Raw genomic sequence first — 25,446 nt, 5'->3', positions numbered from 1 at the left:
GATGAGCCGCTTTTCTGCCATCATGTTTTCAAATTCGTCTGCATTAAACTTAGTAAATTCCCACTTCTTGGAGATGAGGATCTTTTGGCGGCTAGGGAACTTGAACTTGGCCCTACGTAGGGCCTCAATCACATGATCCTTGTTCTGCAGCTTGGTGCGGATGGACATTGTGACTTGGCCAGTGTGAACCCTGGCCACTGTGCCCTGGAGCTTTCCAAAGGCACTGCGCATACCTGTCTGGAGTCTAGATTGGGGACACCATGCCAGTCATGAATGTCCACTGGAAAGGGCTGTCTCCAAGGTCCGTTAGGGCAACCCGTACAGGCAACAGGCCGCGTACACTACTGAGGAGGCTGCTATTTGCAGCCATTGCACACTGGGCCCCCAAGGGGAAGAAAGCAGAACTTCATTCTTTTTTTTTAATATTTAAAAAAATATTTATTTTTAATATTTATTTATTTTTTAAAGTATTTATTTATTGATATTTATTTAATATTTATTTATTGATCGATTTAGCTTTTTAAAATATTTATTAAAAAAATTTTTTAAAATATTTATTTATTGATTGATTTGGCTGCACTGGGTCTTAGTTGTGGCACGCAGGATCTTTTTTTAGTTGCGGCTCTTAGTTGCAGCATGTGGGATCTAGGGATCGAACCCGGGCCCCCTGCATTGGGAGCACGGAGTCTTAACCACTGGACAACCAGGGAAGTCCCTCATTCCTTTTCAAAGCCAAATGATATTCCATTGTATGTATTATACATATTACATTTTGTTTATCCATTCATCTGTTGATGGACATCTGAGTTGTTTCCACCTTTGGGCTCTTGTGAGTAATACTGCTTAAAACTTTTTTAATGGGAAATTCCAAACATATACAAAAGTAGACCAAAAGAATGTGATAAACCCCCCCATGTACAATAATTATCAACTCATAGCCAATCTTTTTTTTTAAGTTTTTAATTTTTTGGTCATGCCACAGGGCATGTGGGATCTTGGTTCCCCGACCAGGGATCAAACCCCGTGCCCCCTGCATTGGAAGCGCAGAGTCTTAACCACTGGACAGCTAAGGAACTCCCTTCACAGGCATTCTTGTTTTATCTATATCCATACCTAATTCTCCGTCCCGTATTATTTTGAAGAATATCTCTAATATCGTAAATGCCACTCTTGTTTCCATTTTACAGATGGAAAGGCACAGAGAGGTTATCTTACCAAGATTACAGAGCTCCTAAGTGATGGAGCCGGGATTTAAACTCAGGCAGCGTGATGGCTGAGCGCATACTTGTGTCTTTGCTACACCTGTGTGTGTGTTTGCGTATACACACACACACACATCAGGTCAAATTCGGGCAAGTTGGAAAAGTGCATTTGGAAAAGTTTGCCTCTTCCTACATTTTTTCCCACTCTTGGAAGCTGCCTGGAATTTGAAACAGATAGGCATGACTTTGAAGCCTTAGTTCTTAGTTGCAACTGGAGTCAGTGATCCCCAACCTCCAGAGTTGTTGTGAGGATTAAATGAGATAAATTCAGTGAAAGTGCCAGACACCTCCTAGCATGTGGCAGGAGAGCATTATGTGTGCTTTGCCCTCCCCTCCTTGGGGGACCAGGCCCACCTTCTCTCCACAGAAGCAAACGTCAAGAAAACATGCTCTATCAGAGTATGACTCTCAGAGGTCAATGTGTAATCCCTCTGGGGGATTTATGTTGTGAAATAAAGGATTTTATCCTTTGGCCTTGTGGTGTGGGCTGTGGGTGAGCGCAGAACAGAGGTGTTGCAATTCCTTCTTGCCCCTGAAATCATGTATGTGTGTGTATGCATGTGCATGTGCGTGCACAAGTGTGTAAGACCAGCCTGTAGAAAAGTTCAGGTTTCATTCTCTGCCCGGAGCATTCCATTACTTTCTTTTCTATAAAGAATTGTGTCCTGAAACAAGCAACTACTTGTTCTATCTCCTTTCCCTCTTCTTGGCTAAAACAGGAGGAAAAGCCCTTTGTTGGGACCCTTGTCATTCTCTGGTCCAAGGACACAAAGCCACAGGATGGAGGTCTTGGCCAGTCCTGTTCATCCCCTTTGGAATTTCTGTGGCCAGTCCCCTGGAGTTAATTTGGGGACTGCAGAACTCAGCAGACAATTGAGCAGGACTCACTGACTGACCACAGAGAAGTCTCAGGTAACCTCAAGATGCATCTGCCGGGGAGGCTTGGGAAGTGGGGCACTGCAGCCTCAAGTACATTACGCGATGGTTAGCAAGTCTGACTGGCTGTTTCCTGTGCCTGGAATGCCCTTTGCTGATCGTGCCCATGGAAGTAATATAAGCCTTCAATGCCAAGCTCACATCCTGCCACCTCCACAAAGCTTTCCCTACGTCACACCCTACCACCCACTACCACCCATCCCTGGCTGCCATACAGAGTGATTTCTCTCACTCTGAACCCTTATGACATGACCTGTGTACCTACTTTTGCTGCTTTATGTCTGTACTATCTGAATACCAGTCTTAACTCTTTGATAGATCAGAGTGAGTTCCTCGAGAACAGGAATCTTTTCATCTATTCTTTTTACTGTCCAGAGCTCTTCACAGGGCACACAATTAGCAACCAATAAATATCTGTTGAATAAATGATGTATTTCATGACAATGGCATATAGTAGGCACTCGGCAAATGCATACTGAATGCAATAACATCCATCTCCCACGGCTGGGAAATGCAAGAGTCTTTTTAACCCTACCCTTGATGTTTAGGTGGAAACCAGTTACACACAACCCTTTGAGTCCTAAAATCTGGCAAAACTTCCATGGAAATAACCGTAAAGACTGCCTTGAGGTAGGGTATGAGATGGTCTCAAGGTGTTTCAAGTATTCTAATATTTCAAAATGTGTCATTTTCTTTGTCTGTTTAATATCCCAACTAGCCTCCAGAAGAACTTGAAGTGTCACAAAGTAGAGTGCATGTGTGACGATTTAAGATCATCTCAGTTAGAAGATCTGGTTAATCAGAGCTTTTCTGCTCATCAGCAGAATGGCCACTGATATTTGCAGCAGTGACCCTGTAGTCAAGAAACCCAAATACCTTGTTTAAAGATACAATATCTTCAGAAACATGCTTTAAAAAAAACCACTTTGGGCTCCCCTGGTGGCGCAGTTGTTGAGAATCTGCCTGCCAATGCAGGGGACACGGGTTCGAGCCCTGGTCTGGGAAGATCCCACATGCCACGGAGCAACTGGGCCCGTGAGCCACAATTACTGAGCCTGCGCGTCTGGAGCCTGTGCTCCGCAACAAGAGAGGCCGCGATGGTGAGAGGCCCGCGCACCGCGATGAAGAGTGGCCCCCGCTTGCCACAACTAGAGAAAGCCCTCGCGCAGAAACGAAGACCCAACACAGTCATAAATAAATAAATAAAAGAACGTGAATTTCTTTAAAAAAAAAAAAACCACTTAAACCATTTAAAAATATACAATTCAGCGGCATTAAGCACATTTATATTGTTGTACAACCATCACCACTATCCATCTCCAGAACTTTTTCATCATTCCAAACAGAAACTCAATACCCACTAAACTATAACTCCCCATTCTCCCCTCCCCTCAGTCCCTGGTAATCTCTATTGTACTTTCTGTCTCCATGAATTTACCTATTCTAGGCACCCCATATAATGGAATTACACACTACTTGCCCTTTTGTGACTGGCTTACTTAGTGTGTTGTACTCAGGTTCACCCATGTTGTAGCATGCCTCAGAATCTCATTCTTTTTAAGGCTGAATAATATTCCATTGTATGTATACACCACATTTTATGTATCCATTCATCTTTGATGGACATTTGAGTTGTTTTCACCGTTTGGCTATTGTGAATAACGCTGCTATGAATACAGGTGTACAAATACCTGTTCAGAAATATGTCGTTTTTTAAATCATAGACTTCTTCTCACTGGTAAACCCTAGATCCATGGTAACTTCCCACTAACCAGAAAATTTGAGTAATTAGAATACTCCATTCCACCATTAGGCTTGCTAAGGACCTTTCTTGGAATATGGGGTGGATGGACACGAGACAGTGGTAGGGAATGATGCCTCTGTCTCAGGAATGGACGCGGGGCCACCAGGAGGCAGGTAACTGGGCCCCAGTACACATTAGTAATGTGCCCAGCACGTCCGTCTGGACAGTCAGATTTGCATCAGTCAATCCTACCCCACCCTCACCTCAACCCTGTCACTGCTCTAGATCTTAGACTGGGCTGCTTTTGCAAAAAGGTATGGACTTGAGGCACATTTGTTCTGAATTAAGCTTGGCTGCAGTTAAAGTGTTATCATGTCTGTGGAGCTCAAATTACAGAGGCTGCCTTTGGCCAGTAAATGGCACAGCCCGGCTGCTCAGAGAGGTGGAAAATTCTGAGGCCCCTCCAGCACTGTTTCAGGAAAAATGCTCTGAGTGGTGTGGAGAGGGGCCAGCTGCTGATGTCAAGGGATTTATAAAAGAGATTACAAGACCTTTTAAGGGAATGGGGCAGTTGCTAATGGTGGAAAACTGTTAAAGCTGGATCTGGATAAGGCCTGAACATTTAATTTGCTAGTTATCCTGAAACGCTTGTAATTTTTAAAAAACATATTGTGTCACTCCCTTTGTGTGTACTTCAAAAGACAACATCAGAGTGTGGAGGGAAGAACCTGTTATGCTAATCAAAGTCTCGGGTAACTGAAACTGAGATCTCACACATAAAGCCCCAAGTGGGCGATCCAGGACCTGGGAAGAAGAATTAAATGCCCAAATGCACCTGGGTGCACTGCACATCTGTATTTTTCTTTCTTTCTTCCTTATTTTTTTTTAAGCACACTAGTGGGGGGTCTGGAGGAAGCTTTATTTTTTAAGCAGCTACAAAGCTGCTTAAAATCTTTACACCTTCAAAGAGAGATCTGAAAATAAAATATTTACTTATATTGCATTTCCAAATGTTTCCATAGTCTTCTCACAACCCTTGTGTCATCTTATCTTAAGAATGTGGCTTTTATAAAGAGGAACCGAGATCATTTACAATGACAGGGTAGATTTAGTCGAGCAGACAATCTCCAACTTTAACAGCTGGGCTTACTTGGTGATTTAAATAGATAGTTAACGAAAAGTCATCCCAGATTTAGGAACAGAGATCTAAGTTTGGAAGGGTAAAAGTGAAGGTCTTAAAACCAATTTCCAGTGGAGCAGCTAAACTAAATTCTCTTTGCCATTATGGAGCACTAAAACAAACCAATGAACAAACAAACAAATAAATCAAACAAAACTAATGGCCCACATAAATAATACTCAAATTGTCAGCCAATGAGAAGGCCTAAAGCTAAAGTGGCACATATATACAATGGAATATTACTCAGCCATAAAAAGAAACGAAATTGAGATATTTGTAGTGAGGTGGATGGACCTAGAGTCTGTCATACAGAGTGAAGTAAGTCAGAAAGAGAAAAACAAATACCGTATGCTAACACATATATATGGAATCTAAGGAAAAAAAAAAAAAAAAAGGTCATGAAGAACCTAGAGACAAGATGGGAATAAAGACACAGACCTACTAGACAATGGACTTGAGGATATGGGGAGGGGGAAGGGTAAGATGTGACAAAGTTAGAGAGTGGCATGGACATATGTACACTACCAAACGTAAAATAGATATCTAGTGGGAAGCAGCCGCATAGCACAGGGAGATCAGCTCGGTGGTTTGTGACCACCTAGAGGGGTGGGATAGGGAGGGTGGGAGGGAGGGAGACGCAAGAGGGAAGAGATATGGGAACATATGTATATGTATAACTGATTCACTTTGTTATAAAGCAGAAACTAACACACTATTGTAAAGCAATTATACTCCAATAAAGATGTTAAAAAAAGAAAAAAAGAATTAGAAACTAGCATCTGGAAGTGAGCAGGGTGGAGGTACTTTGGAACCCACGATCCTGAGGCATAATTGTTTGCAGCTTTTTCTGTGTTTCTCATCCTTTATTTGTGGGTGCAGGAGAACAGCTCAAGGACCGTCCGCTCAACTCTCCACACGCTCTTATAATATGGAAAATCCAATCATTTGCTTTAAGTGCCATTTTTCAATTGTAGCTTAAATAAAAGGATCAGGAAACATATGCTGTTTTCTTTTCTTTTCTTTTCTTTGGTTGGGGGGAGGAGGGTAATCTTGCTGAATTAGCACCCTGGGTCATATCCCAGTTCAAACATTTCCCACAGAGCGCGGTAATCTCAGCCACATGTCAAGGCCTCCTTTGCTGCCTCCAGATCTGCTGGTAGTCTTATCACCCCTGTGCTCCAGTAGGGACTCCATCCTGCAAGCTTATCTCCTCACTGTTCCCTGAAGACACTTTGCAGACTAATGTCTCTTCACACCCTGTTTCCATGTCTTCTGCTCTCCTCCTGCTCTGTTCTTTATTAAATACTTTCCCTTTTTCAAGTCGGACTCAAGCCTCTCCTCCTTTTCCTCCTCTTCCTCTTCCTCCTCCTCCTCCTCCTTCTTCTTTTCCAATCTGGATGCCTTTTCTTTCTTCCTTCCTTCCTTCCTCCCTCTCTCCCTCTCTCTCTCTCTTTCCCTTTCTTTCTTTCTTTCCTTCCTTCCTTCCTTCCTTCATTGAAATAGAGTTGATTTACAATGTTGTGCCAATCTCTGCAGTGTAGCAAAGTGACTCAGTTTTATACATACAGACATTCTTTTTAAAATATTCTTTTCCATTATGGTTTATCCCAGGAGACTGGATATAATTCTCTGTGCTATACAGTAGGACCTTGTTGTTTATCCATCCTAAATGTAATAGTCTGCATCTACCAACCCCAAACTCCCAGTCCATCCCTCTCCCTCCCCCCTTCCCCTTGGCAACCAGAAGTCTGATTTCTGTGTCTGTGAGTCTGTTTCTGTTTTGTAGATAGGTTCATTGCTGCCATATTTTAGATTCCGTATATAAGTGATATCATATGGTATTTGTCTTTCTCCTTCTGACTTACTTCACTTAGTATGATAATCTCTAGTTCCATCCATGTTGTTTCACATGGTATTATTTTGTTCCTTTTTAATGACTGAGTAGTATTCCATTGTATATATTTACCACATCTATATCCGTTCATCTGTCAATGGACACTGAGGTTGTTTCCATGTTTTGGCTATTGTGAATAGTGCTGCTATGAACATAGGGGTGCATGTATCCTTTTGAATTATAGTTTTGTCCAGGTATATGCTCAGGATTGGGATTGCTGGATGATACGGTAATTCTATATTTAGTTTTCTGAGGAACCTCCATACTGTTTTCCATTGTGGCTGCACCAATTTACATTCCCACCAACAGTGTAGGACGTTCTCTTTTCTCCATACCCTCTCCAGCATTTGTTATTTGTAGACATTTTATTATTTTATTTTATTTATTTTTTGGCTGTGTGGCTTGTGAGATCTTAGTTCCCTGACCAGGGATTGAACCCGTGCCCTCAGCAGTGAAAGTGCAGAGTCCTAACCACTGGACTGCCACAGAATTCCCGGTAGACATTATTTTTTAACATCTTTATTGGAGTATAGTTGCTTTAAAGTGTTGTGTTAGTTTCTGCTGTATAACAAAGTGAATCAGCTATACGCATATGTATATCCCCATATCACCTCCCTCTTGTGTCTGCCTCCCACCCTCCTTATCCTACTCATCTAGGTGGTCACAAAGAACCGAGCTAATCTCCCTGTGCTATGCAGCTGCTTCCCACTAGCTATCTATTTTACATTTGGTAGTGTATATATGTCAGTGCTACTCTCTCACTTCATCCCAGCTTACACTTCCCCATCCCCGTGTCTTCAAGTCCATTCTCTACGTCTGTGTTGTTATTCCTGTCCTGCCCTTAGGTTCATCAGAACCTTTTTTTTTTTATATTCCATATATATGTGTTAGCATACCATATTTGTTTTTCTCTTTCTGACTTACTTCACTCTGTATGACAGACTCTAGGTCCATCCACCTCACTACAAATAACTCAGTTTCGTTTCTTTTTATGGCTGAGTAATATTCCATTGTATATATGTGCCACATCTTCTTTATCCATTCATCTGTCGATGGACACTTAGGTTGCTTCCATGCCCTGGCTATTGTAAATAGAGCTGCAATGAACATTGTGGTATGTGACTCTTTTTGTTATATTTTTAAAAAATTTATTTATTTATTTTTGTCTGCGTTGGGTCTTTGTTGCTGTGTGGGCTTTCTCTAGTTGTGGGGAGTGGGGGCTACTCCTTCTTGCGGTGTGTGGGCTTCTCACTGCGATGGCTTCTTTTGTTGCAGAGCACGGGCTCTAGGTGTGTGGGCTTTAGTTGTTGTGGCACGCGGGCTCAGTAATTGTGGCACACGGGCTCTAGAGCGCAGGCTCTGTAGTTGTGGCTCAAGGGCTTATTTGTTCCATGACATGTGGGATCTTCCCAGACCAGGGCTCGAACCTGTGTCCCCTGCATTGGCAGGTGTATTATTAACCACTGTGCCACCAGGGAAGCCCCATGACTCTATTTGAATTATAGTTTTCTCAGGGTATATGCCCAGTAGTGGGATTGCTGGGTCATATGGTAGTTCTATTTTTAGTTTTTTAAGGAGCCTCCATAGTGATCTCCATAGTGGCTGTATCAATTTACATTCCCACCAACAGTGCAAGAGGGTTCCCTTTTCTCCACACCCTCTACAGCATTTATTGTTTGTAGAATTTTTGATGATGGCCATTCTGACTGGTGCGAGGTGATACCTCATGGTAGTTTTCATTTGCATTTCTCTAATGATTAGTGATGTTGAGCATTCTTTCATGTGTTTGTTGGCAATCTGTATATCTTCTTTGGAGAAATGTCTATTTAGGTCTTCTGCCCATTTTTGGATTGGGTTGTTTGTTTTTTTCATATTGAGCTGCATGAGCTGCTTTTAAATTTTGGAGATTAATCCTTTGTCAGTTGCTTCGTTGGCAAATATTTCCTCCCATTCTGAGGGTTGTCTTTTCGTCTTGTTTGTGGTTTCCTTTGCTGTGCAAAAGTTTTCAAGTTTCATTAGGTCCCATTTGTTTATTTTTGTTTTTATTTCCATTTCTCTAGGAGGTGGGTCAAAAAGGATCTTGCTGTGATTTATCTCACAGAGTGTTCTGCCTACGTTTTCCTCTAAGAGTTTTATAGTGTCTGGCCTTACATTTAGGTCTTTAATGCATTTTGAGTTTATTTTTGTGTATGGTGTTAGGGAGTGTTCTAATTTCATTCTTTTACATGTAGCTGTCCAGTTTTCCCAGCACCACTTATTGAAGAGGCTGTCTTTTCTCCACTGTATATGCTTGCCTCCTTTATCAAAAATAAGGTGACCATATGTGCGTGGGTTTATTTCTGGGCTTTGTATCCTGTTCCATTGAGCTATATTTCTGTTTTTGTGCCAGTACTGGACTGTCTTGATTACTGTAGCTTTGTAGTATAGTCTGAAGTCCAGGAGCCTGAATCCTCCAGCTCCGTTTTTCTTTCTCAAGGTTGCTTTGGCTATTCAGGGCCTTTTGTGTTTCTATACAAATTGGGAAATTTTTTGTTCTAGTTCTGTGAAAAATGCCAGTGGTAATTTGATAGGGATTGCACTGAATCTGTAGATTGCTTTGGGTAGTATAGTCATTTTCACAATGTTGATTCTTTCAATCTAAGAACATGGTGTATCTCTCCATCTCTTTGTATCATCTTTAATTTCTTTCATCAGTGTCTTATAGTTTTCTGCATACAGGTCTTTTAACTCCTCAGGTAGGTTTATTCCTAGGTACTTTATTCTTTTTGTTGCAGTGGTAAATGAGAGTGTTTCCTTAATTTCTCTTTCAGATTTTTCATCATTAGTGTATAGGAATACAAGAGATTTCTGTGCATTAATTTTGTATCCTGCTACTCTACCAAATTTGTTGAATAGCTCTAGTAATTTTCTGGTAGCATCTTTAGGATTCTCTATGTATAGTATCATGTCATCTGAAAACAGTGACAGCTTTACTTCTTCTTTTCTGATTTGGATTCCTTGTATTTCTTTTTCTTCTCTGATTGCTGTGGCTAAAAATTCCAAAACTATGTTGAATAATAGTGGTGAGAGTGGGTAACCTTGTCTTGTTCCTGATCTTAGTGGAAATGGTTTCAGTTTTTCACCATTGAGAACAATGTTGGCTGTGGATTTGTCATATATGGCCTTTATTATGTTGAGGTAGGTTCCCTCTATGCCTACTTTCTGGAGGGTTTTTATCATAAATGGTGTTGAATTTTGTCAAAAGTTTTTTCTGCATCTATTGAGATGATCATATGGTTTTTCTCCTTCAATTTGTTAATATGGTGTATCACATTGATTGATTTGCGTATATTGAAGAATCCTTGCATTCCTGGGATAAACCCCACTTGATCATGGTGTATTATCCTTTTAATGTGCTGTTGGATTCTGTTTGTTAGTATTTTGCTGAGGATTTTTGCATCTATGATCATCAGTGATATTGGCCTGTAGTTTTCCTTTTTTGTGACATCTTTGTCTGGTTTTGGTATCAGGTGATTGTGGCCTCATAGAATGAGTTTGGGAGTGTTCCTCTCTCTGCTATATTTTGGAAGAGTTTGAGAAGGATAGGTGTTAGCTCTTCTCTAAATGTTTGATAGAGTTCGCCTGTGAAGCCATCTGGTCCTGGGCTTTTGTTTGTTGGAAGATTTTAAATCACAGTTTCCATTTCAGTGCTTGTGATTGTTCTGTTTATATTTTCTATTTCTTCCTGGTTCAGTCTCAGAAGGTTGTGCTTTTCTAAGAATTTGTGCATTTCTTCCAGGTTGTCTGTTTTATTGGCATAGAGTTGCTTGTAGTAATCTCTCATGATCCTTTGTATTTCTGCCATGTCAGTTGTTACTTCTTTTTCATTTCTAATTCTGTTGATTTGAGTCTTCCCTGTTTTCTTCTTGATGAATCTGGTTAATGGTTTATCAGTTTTGTTTATCTTCTCAAAGAGCCAGCTTTTAGTGTTGTTGATCTTTGCTATTGTTTCCTTCCCTTCATTTCTTTTTCATTTATTTCTGATCTGATCTTTATGATTTCTTTCCTTCTGCTAACTTTTGGGTTTTTTTGGTTCTTCTTTCTCTAATTGCTTTAGGTGTAAGGTTAGGTTGTTTATTTGAGATTTTTCTTGTTTCTTGAGGTAGGACTGTATTGCTATAAACTTCCCTCTCAGAACTGTTTTTGTTGCATCCCATAGGTTTTGGGTTGTCGTGTTTTCTTTTTCTTTTTTTTTCTTAAATTTATTTATTTTATTTATTTATTTTTGGCTGTATTGGATCTTTGTTGCTGCGTGCGGGCTTTCTCTAGTTGTGGTGAGTGGGGGCTACTGTTCATTGCAGTGCATGGGCTTCTCCTTGTGGTGGCTTCTCTTGTTGCAGAGCATGGGCTCTAGGCACATGGGCTTCAGTAGTTTTGGCTCGTGGGCCCTAGAGAGCAGGCTCAGTAGTTGTGGTGCACGGGCTCAGTTGCTCCGCTGCATGTGGGATCATCCCGGACCAGAGCTCAAACCTGTGTCCCCTGCATTGGCAGGCGGATTCTTAACCACTGCGCCACCAGGGAAGCCCCCCGTCATGTTTTCACTGTCATCTGTTTCTAGGTATTTTTTCATTTCCTCTTTGATTTCTTCAGTGATCTCTTGGTTATTTAGTAGTGTATTGTTTAGCCTCCATGTGTTTTTATATTTTACAGGGTTTTCTCCTGTAATTGATATCTAGTCTCATAGTGTTGTGGTTGGAAAAGATACTTGATACGATTTCAATTTTCTTAAATTTACCAAGGCTTGATTTGTGACCCAGGATATGGTCTATCCTGGAGAATGTTCCATGAGCACTTGAGAAGAAAGTGTATTCTGTTGTTTTGGATGGAATGTCCTAAAAATATCAATTAAGTCCATCTTGTTTAATGTGTCATTTAAAGCTTGTGTTTCCTTATTTATTTTCATTTTGGATGATCTGTCCAGTGGTGAGAGTGCGGTGTTAAAGTTCCCTATTATTATTGTGTTACTGTCAATTTCCCCTTTTATGGCTGCTAGCATTTGGCTTATGTATTGAGGTGCTCCTATGTTGGGTGCATAAATATTTACAATTGTTATATCTCCTTCTTGGAATGATCCCTTGATCATTATGTAGTGTCTTTCTTTTTCTCTTGTAATAGTCTTTATTTTAAAGTCTATTTTGTCTGATATGAGAATTGCTACTCCAGCTGTCTTTTGATTTCCATTTGCATGGAATATCTTTTTCCATCCTCTCACTTTCAGTCTGTATGTGTCCCTAGGTCTGAAGTGGGTCTCTTGTAGACAGCATATATATGGGTCTTGTTTTTGTATCCATTCAGCCAGTCTGTGTCTTTTGGTGGGAGCATTTAATCCATTTACACTTAAGGTAGTCATCGATATGTATGTTCCTATTACCATTTTCTTAATTGTTTTGGGTTTGTTATTGTAGGTCTTTTCCTTCTCTTGTGTTTCCTGCCTAGAGAAGTTCCTTTAGCATTTGTTGTAAAGCTGGTTTGGTGGTGCTGAATTCTCTTAACTTTTGCTTATCTGTAAAGGTTTTAATTACTCCATCGAATCTGAATGAGATCCTTGCACGGTAGAGTAATCTTGTTTGTAGGTTTTTCCCTTTCATCACTTTAAATATGTCCTGCCAGTCCCTTCTGGCTTGCAGAGTTTCTGCTGAAAGATCAGCTCTTAACCTTATGGGGATTCTCTTGTATGTTATTTGTTGCTTTTCCCTTGCTGCTTTTAATATTTTTTCTTTGCATTTAATTTTTGATAGTTTGATTAATATGTGTCTCAGCGTGTTTCTCTTTGGCTTTAACCTGTATGGTACTCTCTGTGCTTCCTGGACTTGATTGACTGTTTCCTTTCCCATGTTAGGGAAGTTTTTGACTATAATGTCTTCAAATATTTTCTCAGACCCTTTCTTTTTCTCTTCTTCTTCTGGGACCCCTATAATTTGAATGTTGGTGCATTTAATGTTGTCCCAGAGGTCTCTGAGAGCATCCTCAATTCTTTTCATTCTTTTTTCTTTATTCTGCTCCCTGGCAGTTTTTTCCACCATTTTGTCTTCTAGCTCACTTATCCATTCTTCTGCCTCAGTTATTCTGTCATTGATTCCTTCTAGAGTATTTTTAATTTCAGTTATTGTGTTGTTCATCACTGTTTGCTCTTTAGTTCTTCTAGATCCTTGTTAAATGTTTCTTGTATTTTCTCCATTCTGTTTCTGAGATTTTGGATCACCTTTACTATCATTACTCTGAATTCTTTTTCAGGTAGGTTGCCTATTTTGTCTTCATTTATTTGGTCTTGTAGGTTTTTACCTTGCTCCTTCGTCTGTAACATATTTTTTTGTCATTTAATTTTTTTTTTGATGGGTGGTGTCTTACTGGTTGTTTAGTCTGAGACGTCCAGCAATGGAGTTTGAAGGCAGTTGGATAGAGCTGAGTCTTGGTGCTGAGATGACCTCCGGGAGGCCTCAGTCTGATTGATATTCCCTGGGGTCTGAGGTTCTCTGTTAGTCCAGAGGTTTGGACTTGGAGCTCCCACCACAGGAGCTTGAGCCCAACCTCCGGCCTGGGAACCAAGATCCCACAAGCATGTGGCAGGCGAAGTAATGGTCCCCCAAAGACATGGACATCGAAATCCCTGGAACCGCCTGGCTGGTGTGCAGCAATGGGGACCCGGAGCTGCCGGAGGGTCAGGGCAGTGGCCTGAGATGCACTGGGTGGCCTGGTGTCCTCCAGGTCAGAGCCAGGCCATCTGCGCCACCCACGTCACCCAGTGTACCAGGGGCTCTGCCTGGGCTTCACAGGCGTCTACCCCGGTAGACTTTTTAATGATGGCCATTCTGACCGGTGTGAGGTGGTATCTCATTGTAGTTTTGATTTGCATTTTTCCAATAATTAGCCTCACCTCTTTCTTGAAGTCTTTCCTAACCATGCTGGTCCCAATGAGTTTTCTCCTTCCCTTCCCTCCCATGACACTTAGAAATGGTGCCTCTCACTTTTTACTTTGATCATACTTAGAATACCTTCTGCACTTAAAAGTGTCTCTTGCACTAAGGGTGTATATACCTCTCTTATAACCCCTGCTACTCCTGGGAAACTATTATAGCAGGAATATTTGTTAAATATTATTTTATTGCCTTTGATGGAAAGGCTTCTTGACCAAAAGCTGTCGAATCAATAAATATTTCTCACCTGAAATATTAAGCAGGGCTAAGAAGCCCAACTATTAACTTTAACTTGAAAAAGAATCTTTTGAATTAGAAGCAGTGAATGGCTACACCATCCAAGAGAGAGTCTTAGAAGAATGTATAAGAAAAAGGGAAACCCAACTTTCTTTCTTCAACTCAAAATTCTTCGGATCTTACTCCTTTCTCTAGATCTCTTAATTCTCCACAGGTGTTCCAAGAGGAAGAAGGCTGTTAAGCAGCCTGCGTGCGGCCCCTCTGAAAATAGCCATGCCCTTCAATCTGTTTGTTTCATGCCTTTCTGGTCCAGGGATGTGTGAGGAAAGTGCTACGGAGGGAGGGATCTCCTGCCACTTCTTCCCACTCAACATGCCTTCCCTCTTTCTCTAATTTTGCCTGCACTAGTGAGCTGTTGAGGAGAGCTTGGAACCCAAAAGTTATACCTGTCTGGGAGTTGATTAGAAAGAGTATTCAATTTATAAAAATATAACTTGCATAATTTTGTAGAAAGATTTACCTTTAAAACAGAAATAAATGACTCAATAGGAAATGCGGCTTGCCCTTATAAAGGGGGTTAAGTGGGGGAGTCAGTTTCAATTAAGGGGAAAAATATGTAGGCCAGCATGAGAATATGTGATACCTTTTAGAATAATCTTTTTTATGGGGCCAACATCCTAATCTTTGCTTACCTAAGAAAAGATCATAATAAGCCAAACTTGGATCAGAGACTATTAGTGATAGAGGATGTTTCGGGGGGGTGGCAGAGAAATCACTTAACATCTTTACTGCCACCTGTTACAATGGGCTAATGATTTCTAAATCTATATGCCTGGGGACACAGTGTCAGGTAAAAATGGTGCCATGAAAAAATAATTGGAGCTTTTTGGAGTTAACTGTTAGCTAATGGAAAGAAATCATTACATGTTGTTAATATTTAATATTATTATTTATACAAAGATTTTGTGAGTTCTGTGTGTGTATCTGAGGAGTACTGAGCAAGCTGACATACTCTTCATTCTTTGTTGGTTATAGTCATGAAAGATGTCTTAGGACTTACCGCTCTATGACCTACACAAGCTATTTTCCTTGTCAGCCTCAGTTTCTTCATCTGTAAAATGTGGATACTGATAGTACCTACTTCTTACGGTCAAGTGAGACAATGCACACGAAGTGCTTAGCATAGAAAAGCAGGTATTTTATGATCAAAAGCAAATTAATTTTCTCAGTTCCAACTGTGTGCTACAAATAAAGTTTGCTGGCAATTTATTTTTAACCCATATTCATGTGATGAAAAGATTACTGAGTTAGGAGATGTAGTCTATAGTGATGATTAGGAAAATTACTTAACCTCTCTGGGTTTCTATTCCTTTGGCTTTATAAAGGAGCTGGATTAGAGGATCTCTGAGTAGTTTCCAGTTCTAAAGTTCTGTGTTAGGATTTTTTCCAATTCATTTTTAAACAAAGTTTTAATAAAATTTAACATAGGAAGTATTGTATGCTTTAGCAATTTATATTTTAATTAAATGTACTTCAGATTAAAACTGTATTATGCAATGTTTAAAATACAGAAGGATATGGAAAGTGATACACGTACCTATCATTCACTTTAAGAAATAAAACTTAAAAAAAATTTGGAAATGCTGTGGGTGAAATTCACTTGTATTTAAAGGTGCAAAAACAAGATTGAAATCACTGCTTAAGAAAAAGGAAATTACTTTGGATGCCCATTGTTTCTGGAAGAAGGGTGTTTTTGTGCCTGTGTGGCTCTGACGTTATATTAGGTGTAGGCCAAAGCAGAGGACAGTCCTCTTCTTCTGGGAAGATTTCATCTAACTGAAGTGGAGTAAATATAGCTTAGCAACAAAATACACCCAAATAAAACATGGACCCTGCATTTGATATGCATGTCGTTTGCAATAAGATTTCCATGGCAATCCAGGCCGATGGAAACACTTCTTGACAAAGAATTGGATTCAAATTCTGGCTTCTTTCTAATTTAAGTGTGTGACCTTGGGCAAGTTATGTAGCCCTCTCTGCCTCAGTTTCTTCATAAAATGGGGCTTACCTAAGGGTTGTTGTGAATAATACTTGAGATAATACAGGCAAGGCTCTAAGAACAATGCCTGACACATAGAGAAAGCTCAATGAATATTAGCTATTATTATTATTCAATTCCATAAATAATTATTGGATGTCTACCATGTAGTAGTCTCTATACTAGATCCTGAAATATCTTTGGGGCTTTAGCTTTTTTTGTGTCTGGTCTACAAAGAATGTGTTACAGAGTTAGATATGAAATTCTGGTAAATGTAGCAGTCTACTGGGACCCAAGTTAATCTAGAAAAAAAGGCCATTTGGAGTTCAGAAGACTTTTTAAATTCAGGAGGGAATATGAGATGTAAATGAAGTACTTAAGGTCTTGCCTTTTAGTTGTTGAGTTCCTGTGCCAGGTTTTAGAGAGTGCATTATGATGCATATTAAAACCACGGTGACATTCAAAGAGTCAAACATGCCTGATTAGACTTTCATGTCCTGTATTTATAAAAAGGTTAGTGGTGCATTTCCTCAGTGCAAATTATTTTTGGTTCTTACTAATATTTATGAATAAAGTTTATACAGCATAATATATGTGATTAATCTTAGTCATCAGCTTTATTTTATATAAGGAGATATCCCAGAAGATGCTACATCTTGAGCAGTAATTTCAACAGATAGGGAGTAGGCAATATAGAGGAAAGGGCAATTGTATGTTAGCACTATGGGACAAAATCAGAAATATAATTATGGCAATAATGCATTCTCTTACATAAATTTATCATTGAAATAGTATAGGAAGACATGCCTTTTGCAAGTAATTTCATTGTGATGCTTTATGGTGACGCCAAGCCTTGACTGTACAACAAGCAGTCAATGATGTTTGGATTTCAGGTTGCCCTGGGTGGATGTGTCCACAAGGTATTAATAGCGGGTTTAAGTTGATGAATTCAACAGAGGAGCTGACCATCTGGTCTCAGTGATCTCAGGTTGGGCTGGCCTTGGCACCGGCCTGTTTGGTTGCTTTTGGTGACTCTGGGGTAATATTAAGCCATGGAAATCATAGTTATCATGTACCTCTACCCATGGGGTTTGATAGATACTAAATAATTGGTCAGTAACTGCCCCTTTGGCCTCCCCCTTTGCACATTTTTGCCCGGCAAAAAACTCTTGATGTAAAGGAGAAAAGTGAATGGGCCTCCTTTTAACAATAGGCAAACTGAACTCAAGCACTTACTAAGATAGGAAGAATAATATAAGACAGAAATAACTTGGAAGCTCGTTTTGTCCATACCCGGTTATAGGTTGTTCAAGAAAATAAAAAGGTGGTGGATTCTTTTGTCCTTAGTACTCTGTTTTGGCCTACTCCATTTCCACAAGGCTGACGGCTTTTAAATACTAAAACCATCCCCAAAGGCATCTCCACAACCCCCCAATACACAAGTCACAAATCACTGCTCAAAGGAACGAACACAAAGCACTTGCGATACTCTCCCATTTGGGTGCAGTCTTGATTCTCCAGAGAAAAGGGGACTCTCAGTGCAGATCTGAATATATATATGGGCCAGGACTTGGGCCTTCCTGGTAAAACATAAAAACAAAACAATAAACACCGCCCCTCCCCCTCCCAAAACAAAAAACAAAAACAGAAAATCCAAGGCGCCGCTGCTGCTATCAGTAGCTTGGCTCAGACTCCGACTGCAAAAAACAAAAACAGGACCGAACCCGGCTTCCTGAGACCCCGGCTGCCTAGGGCCAGGACGAAGTTCCCGGGGTCGGGCCGCTGGACGCGGGCAGGGCCGGGCGCGGCGCTCTCGGGGACTTTCACCTGCTCGGCGGGCAGCGCGGGGGCGGACCCAGCGGCGGGCGGGGCCTGGACGCCCCGCGGGAGGAGCCGGCCCGGGCCCACCCCGCAGGAGGAGCCGCTCGCCGGCGGCTGATCCGGCGTCTCCGTGACAGGCACCCCGCTCCGCTGCCGCCGCCGCCGCCTTTTCTTCCTCGTCCCGGGCTGTCCGCGCCACTGCTCCCGGGCCAGTGCCGCGCCCAGTCCCGCCGCGGGCCGCGCGCCCACTGCTCCCCTCCCCCAGCCCGCTCGTCGCGCCGCCCGCTCCCGCCGCCGCCCCCGCCGCCCCCGCCGCCCTCCTCGCCGGTAGGAATTGCGCGGCCACAGCGCCGCTCGCGTCGCCCGCAACCGCGCCGCCCGCTGCAGCCCGGCCCTCGGCGTCGCTCCGAGTCCCGGCTTCCACGGCCGCCGCGCGGCCAGGGCGCCCCTCCGCTTGCGCCCCCTCCGCGCGCCGTCGCCCCCAGCTCTCGCCTCCCCTCCCCTGGGTCTCGCCAGCCCCTTCCTGCCACCGCCGCCGCCGCCTCTGGAGGAGCCGGTCCACCGCGGGTCACCATGCCCAGCAAAACCAAGTACAACCTTGTGGACGATGGGCACGACCTGCGGATCCCCTTGCACAACGAGGACGCCTTCCAGCACGGCATCTGCTTCGAGGCCAAGGTGAGGGGGCCCCAGGGAGGGGACTGCCCCGGAGGGGCATGTGTGAGTGGACGGGACGCGCAGCCATCCCGGACGCAGAGCTGGTGGGTTAGGCTGATCTGGGGGCCTTTCTGTTAGGGAGGGTGGCTCCCCTTCTCTGTATAGAATTCCGCGGGCTCCTGCCCAGAACTGCTAAAGAGCAACTGCAAAGTTTGAGCGGTATTGCTTCACCCCCCTCCTCCCACCTGCAGACTCCCCCATCCTTACCCATCCAGGACTGATTGAGTTACTTCCCGGATCCCTCCTTCCGAGAAGGAGAAGCCAGTGGGTGAGCGCAGCTTGGACGTGGTTCTTCAGAATCGGTTTAGGGAAGCTTTGGTGTTATTTAACCTGTTGGGATCCCTTGGGAGAGGTGCTTTCGGGAAGGTCGTTTAAAGGGGGAATACCTGCTTCCTGATTGAAGAAAATAATATAGGGGTGGTTTTTGTTTCTAGATTCCAGGTAACCCCGGCCAGGTGTCAGAGTCACTTCCTAAACGCCTTATTTGCCACGACTCCTTTGCAAGTGCCAGTCATTGAAGGGGGGGGAGGTGTGGTGAAAGCTGCCCGGTTCCTAGTTTTGTGGCTTAATGTTAAGTTTCAGCAGCTAGTAGGGGACCGCTGCTGAAGAATTTATCGGGGGTGACTGGAATTTTCAGCTCCAAGCCCCAGGTCCGTCCTTGGGGGAGGGGGCGGGGCGGAAGCCTCCGTACTGCACCATGAGGTGTGAATAAGGCTGGCCCCCCGTGATGCGCTTCCCAGAGTGAGGAGTTCTGGTTTCTGAGATTACAGCTGGGGTTCCTGCTGCCCATCACAGGGGAATAGTGTTTCTGCCCTTCCTTCTTGCAGCTTGACGCCCTCCCCCCAAGACTCAGGGATGCTCAGCACCTACTGTGTGCCTGTCACTGGTTAAGTGACAGAAAATACTACCCCTCCAAGTAGGTTGTGTCTTCTGGTTTTGAAAAGGTAGTACTTTTGGTGTGGAGACAGTCTTCATTCCCTTTTTCTCCTTAATGGCTTTGTAGATGGCAGGGTGTTAGCATCTCAGGCAAGGGTTACTCCATCAGGTGGCTATTTCCTTCAGTTCTTGAGACATCTTTTGGAGTGTCTGATATGAGTCCAATGTGGTCAGTTACTTTCGATTATTCTTCCTTCTCATGGAGACGTGTGAGTTGTTAAATCTCACCTTTTTTTTTCTCCCTGAATAACCTTCCCCCAGCCATATTTGCTAGAGCTAGGAGGGCACCCCCTGTTTCCCCAGACATCAAACCCTGCAGTGGAATGCAGAGCTGAATTACGGGGTATGGCTGGGACCAGAGTGGGGCTGTAGCCAAGATCTTATCTTGCTTCTCTCAGAATAGAGCTGGTTGGTCTAATATAGGATGTTTGGGTTAATTTTTGTCCGGGCCTGTTGCTTTGGTGAGCAGGGTTTTAAATTTTAAAGTATGAGTTTTCATCACGTCATGATTTAATTTTCTCGGACATGCATAAACTGGGAAATCGGCTTTTGTCTTGTTTGGTTCACCAGGGCTCTGTTTTGCAAGAATGAACAGAAGAAGAAAGATCAGAATTAAAGTGTTTTTAACCTTTTAATTCTTTTCTCACAGTCTCTGCATTTGGTCCTCGCTAGGACTCATAACCTAGCATGCATAAGAATCACCAGGTGAGGTGGTTAAAGAGTCAGATTCTTGCCACCTCCAATTCTAATCTGACACCTCTGGGGAGAGCCCAGGACTGTGCACCTCTAAGGAGCATTCCAGGTGATTTAATGCAGGTGATTGGGACCAGACTTTGAGAAACACTGGCTTCAGGCTTGCCTCCAGCTTGCTGGATCTTACCCTCTCTTTCCCAACATGCAGTTTCTTTTCTAAGCAAATGTCTGGGGGTTGTGTGGTGTAGTTCCTATAGTAACTTGCCTGGATTCACACGCAGTGGTGCCCCATAAGAGGAAGGGGAACCACAGTTGGTCCCAGCTGTGTTCCCAATGCAGACATGGGACATGGTGAACCACGGGTTCTGCTTTGAGAATGGCGAGGTAGGGAAGAAAGGACAGGGCTGACCTTGAGAACTGGGTCCTAACTCCCAGCTCTTGGTAATCGATGCTGGACACCGGTACATTCAAATCATGTCAGCCAAGACCTGAGTAGAGGTGGAAGCAGAAGCTTTTCTGTCTCACGAGCACCTGGCAAGCACCTCATCTGGCTGGTTTTCACATCCCTCCCCAGCAGTGTTCGTGGAACTGCATGATCACTGGGTTTTCAGGGTTAAATCCACACCACACTCATTCCTTGTTTTGGAAAAGCACAGGCTGTAAAATGTAAATGTATTAGTGCTGCCTTGTCAGATACTCTTGGAAAATGAGCCCAGGTCTTTCACTCCCAAGGGCTGGCAGTTGTTCAGAATCAACACTGGATGGAATGACTTTTTGGATGGATGCCGCTCATTTTCAGGGTGCCGCGGAGATTGAAAAGGTTATGGCTAGGGTTGAAGGGCATCTGGGTGTCAGAGGTTCTGTGCACTTAAGAAACACACCGTGCATTTAACTATCAAGTAGGATCCTAGAGGTTTTTCACCTGCAGTGCTTCATGTAATTCTCACTGCTTCCCGGGAGGTGGATCTCCTTATACCTTATAAATGAGGATATGTTGCCTGCTTTAGTGCACATAGCTGGGTATGGCAGAGACAGAATTTAAACCTGGGAGCTTTGACTTCAGACTCTCAAATGCAATGCTTATTCACTTAACATTTTTTATGGAATGTTCACTCTATGCTGGGCGGTTGGTCTGATTCACGGTTCACTGGTGGGGCATCCTTAGGTTGTTGGCCTCTCTGACTCTGATGTAGAAAATTATTCACACTTTTAGTGCTAGGCTCTTTCAAGATATAACCTTGGTCTGGGAGTTGCTCTTAAGGGATAGTACCCTCCGTGTCAGAAAGGGCACCTGGCTCACTGACCGTTGCTGGTGGGTGGGCGGTAAAATCCTTCTCGGCTTGAAAGCTTGTGTGGCTCCTTTGTATTTGTCTCTCCCTCTCCCGGTATGCCTTCCTGGTGGCCAGTGCCATCAACTGGCTGTCTCTGCTTGCTGGGTGAGAAGAAGACTTCTCATGACAGTGGTGCAAAGAATAAGAGCATTAATAACATAGTTATGCCTGACGTTTGTAGGTGATTTTTGATTTGCATGCGACTTTCACACACACACACAATTTTCCTCATGTGGAAATTGGGACACTAGTGTTATCTCTGTTTTTCAGATGAAAGGATTGGGGATCAGAGAGATTAACTTGTCCAGAGTCACAGGACTGATAAGATGAAAGAATAATGATTATAGCTGATATTTAGTGAGCACTTACTATGGACCATGTATTGTTGTAGGTGCTGCCTCATTTAAGCCTCACACTCCAGTCCTTTTGATTCCTCGTCCATGGTTCCTTAACTTCATCCCGAAGTAGTAGCTCCCTCTGTATTCCTAGCTCTCGTTGCGTAGCCCGTTCACTGATCTGGGCGTGTGTGGCACAGCCTGTCAGAACTGGAAAGCACCTTAGTTCACCTTCTATAGCCTCCTCATTTTACAGATGAGGAAGTTGAGGTCCAGAGGGGAAGTCGTCGACCCAGGGTCACATAGCTAGGTGAGAACAGAACCAGGACTCATCCCTAGTTTCCTGGCTTCAAGTTGGTTTCAGTTATCTGTTGCTGCTTAACAGCCTGCCCCAAAACTCAGGGGCGTAAAACAATGTCTGTTTAATCTGCTCATGATTCGTGGGTCAGGAGTTCAGGCAGGGCTTGGCTGGGCTGTTCTTCTGTTGAATGTGGTGTGGACTGGATCACTCACTCGGCTTCATTCTGCTGTGGCTGGGCTGGAAGGTCCTAGACGGCTTCACTCTCATGGCTGTGCTTTGGTAGTCCTCCGTGTGCAGGCTCTCTGCATTGGGTAGCTTGGATTTCCTTATAGCATGGTGGCCCTTTGATCTGGCAGCTGGCTTTCAGGAGGGAGTGTTCCAAGCAGGGAAGGTGGAAGCTCTTAAGGTCTGGCCTCCAAAGTTACACAGAGTCACTTCTCCTGCATTCTGTGGGTCAAATCGGGCCATAGGCTGGCTCAGATTCAAGGGGAGGAGAAGTATTCTTCACTTCTTGGTGGGGAGTGTCAAGGTCACAGTGCAAGAGCGCACGTGGGATGAGAGATATTGCCAAAGCCATCCTTGGATCATGGTCAACCATAAAATTTTGTGTTCTTTCCCCTCTGCATGTAGCTTCTCCAGTGATGTCGAGTGTTCTTTGAGTACCTTGTCTCATGCTTCTGTGTATAACCCCCTCCCCCAACATCAGGTACATATATACATAGCCAGCAACATCAAATTATTTATCAAGTGGAAGAAATTTCCAATTGTAGAAAGTCTGAAAGCAGTAAATATACTGTCTTATTGCTGAGTGATTTGGGGGATTTGGGAGTCCTTGGTCAAATCTGAACTGAATTCTCTGGCCATTATTCCCTCCTTGCTAAATGGCTTCACTGGCTGATGGTTTCCATGATGTAGATTTTAGAGATTCCAATAACCCCACACAGCAGGCTACCTGCGGATGCCTCTTGAACACGCTATCCTGAGGGCTTCCAGATTAGGACATTACATATGTTGGCTCACCATAAATGGGGTACTCTAACTCAAACCTAACCTGTGGTGTGTGGTAAAAAGCTCTCAGAACCAGCCAGCTCTGCTATATTCTGGGAGTGCACTCTCCCCTCCCCCGCCCACCCCTCAAAGGGTCCTGTCTTCCAGGATTGTGGACAAGTAGGGATTCAGATAGAGGCCCTGGTGTATTCGCCGATGTCATCATTGAAGTGCAGGTTATTTCACCTTATTAGGTATTTGTCCGGATGCTTTAATATCCATTGTTATCTTCTGCCTGGACCAGATGAATCTTTGGGGGATGATGGGTCTCAAAGATACAGCACTGCTCAGAAATAATACCTGTTTTTATTCACCCTTATTTTGCTCTCAGGTGCCCCAGGGTGTTCCTCTGGAGCTGGTGTTTTGGGATTTGATGGGCAAATGTATTTCTACCTTATCTGTACACTTCATGATTTTGCCATGTCTCCTTTGCCCAAAATGTCCCAGTCCATTTAGTGGTCAGAATCTCACACTCACTTGCCATGCTGACCTTTGCCAATCATCCGTGTCCAAGACCCTAATCAGACTCATTGTTTATTATCACTTACTTGTAATGCTGCTACTTCCGGAACTCAAACCTTCAGAATGCTTCCTTTGACCATCATTATCTGCTTCCTCTCACCTCATTGCCTTGAGGCTGCCCTTAGCTCCTCAGTGACCTCCTGCTGCCCTTATCCTGCTCCCCCAGCAGCCTGGAGCCATGCCCACCACACTTTCCGTCTTTCCCACTTTCCTGCCCTACACTGCAGACTTGGTCTCTGCTACTTTCCTCCTTCCTTCCTGTTTTTGGAAAAAGAACTTCCTTCTTTCCTCCACTCCCTTTTCCCTAATAGCTTTATTGAGCTATAATTCACATACCATACAATTCACTAATTTGAAATATACCATTCAGTAGTTTTTAATATATTCATAGTGTTGTGCAATCATCACCACAGTCAATTTTAGAACATTTTCATCACCTCAGAAAGAAACCCTGTACCCTTTAACTATCATCCCCCCCCACCCCAAGCAACTACTAATCTACTTTCTGTCTCTAGATTTGGCTATTCTGGACATTTCATATAAATGGAACCATGGTGTATGTGGGGTTTTGTGATTGGCTTCTTTCACTTTGCATGATGTTTTCAGGGTTCATCCATATTGTAGCATGTATCAGGACTCCATTGCTTTTTATGGCTGAATAATATTCCATTGTATGGGTACACCACATTTTGTTTGTCTATTTATCAGTTGCTGGACATTAAGGTTGTTTGTTTTTTACCTATTATGAATAATGCTGCTATAAACATTTTGTGCACAAATTTTTGTGTGATATATGCTTAAATTTCTCATGGGTAGGTAGGTAAGAGTGAAATTGCTGGAACACATGGTAACTATGTTTAACCATCGTGGGACTGCCAGATTGTTTTCCGATGTGGCAGCACCATTTTACTTTTCCACCAGCAGTGTGTTAGGATTCTGATTTCTCTGCATCCTCACCGACACTTCTTATAATCTGGCTTTTTGATTCTAGCCAGCCTAGTGGGTATGAAGTGGTATCTCACTGTGGTTTTGATTTGCATTTCCCTGATGAATAATGATATAGAACATCTTTTCATGTGTTTATTGGCCATTTTCACATCTTTGGAGAAATGTCTATTCAGATCTTTTGCCCATTTTTAAATTGGATTGTCTTTTTTTAAAAAAAATTACTGAATTGTAAGAGCTCTTTACATATTCTGTATTCAAATCCATTATGTAGCTTTGCAAGTGTTTTCACCTATTCTGTGGGTGGTCTTTTCACTTTCTTGGTATCGTCTTTTGAAACACAAAAGTTTTAAATTATGAAGTCCGATTAGTTTTTTTCTTTTTCCCTCTTTCTTTTTAAGATTCATCTGCCCTCCCTCTGCTGCTAGCCCGCCTCTCCTGAGTCTTTGTTCATTACCCCATCACTCCCTACCCCCACCTTTGCATTGTTCCATCTTTCCCCCTACTGGCTCACTCCTCTGCCCAGGAGTGTGCTGTGACCTTCTCTATGTGAA

At 43.0% G+C, this 25,446-nt stretch overlaps 2 protein-coding genes across 5 annotated transcripts in view; one reads left to right on the top strand and one right to left on the bottom strand.

Annotated features, from left to right (window-relative positions):
* Nucleotides 1–927: 927 nt before the first annotated feature.
* LOC309635734 (uncharacterized protein) lies at nucleotides 928–18,640 on the bottom strand (the record flags this gene model as incomplete). The annotated part of the gene is made up of 2 exons (XM_082407332.1): nucleotides 928–17,278; nucleotides 18,072–18,640. 2 exons carry the CDS (start codon nucleotides 18,638–18,640, stop codon nucleotides 17,194–17,196), a joined length of 654 nt encoding a protein of 217 aa, XP_082263458.1. The 3' UTR covers nucleotides 928–17,193.
* The window catches only part of LOC309634891 (carboxyl-terminal PDZ ligand of neuronal nitric oxide synthase protein), a gene marked incomplete at its 5' end in the record, with an annotated part of 304,374 nt that continues 297,390 nt past the window's right edge, over nucleotides 18,463–25,446 (top strand). For 2 of the 4 annotated variants that reach the window (XM_082405410.1, XM_082405415.1), the window contains one exon: nucleotides 18,624–18,743. In XM_082405410.1, coding sequence (XP_082261536.1) covers nucleotides 18,639–18,743 — 105 coding nt within the window. Of the gene's footprint in view, nucleotides 18,744–25,446 lie in introns of all 4 variants that reach the window. The other 2 variants (XM_082405414.1, XM_082405412.1) reach the window with 2 other exon arrangements.

This window comes from Balaenoptera borealis (assembly GCF_965194805.1).
Source record: "Balaenoptera borealis genome assembly, chromosome: 1".
Classification (NCBI taxonomy): domain Eukaryota; kingdom Metazoa; phylum Chordata; class Mammalia; order Artiodactyla; family Balaenopteridae; genus Balaenoptera; species Balaenoptera borealis.
The sequence above is the reverse complement of the archived record's forward strand: the minus strand, read 5'-3'. Positions and strand labels throughout refer to the sequence as shown.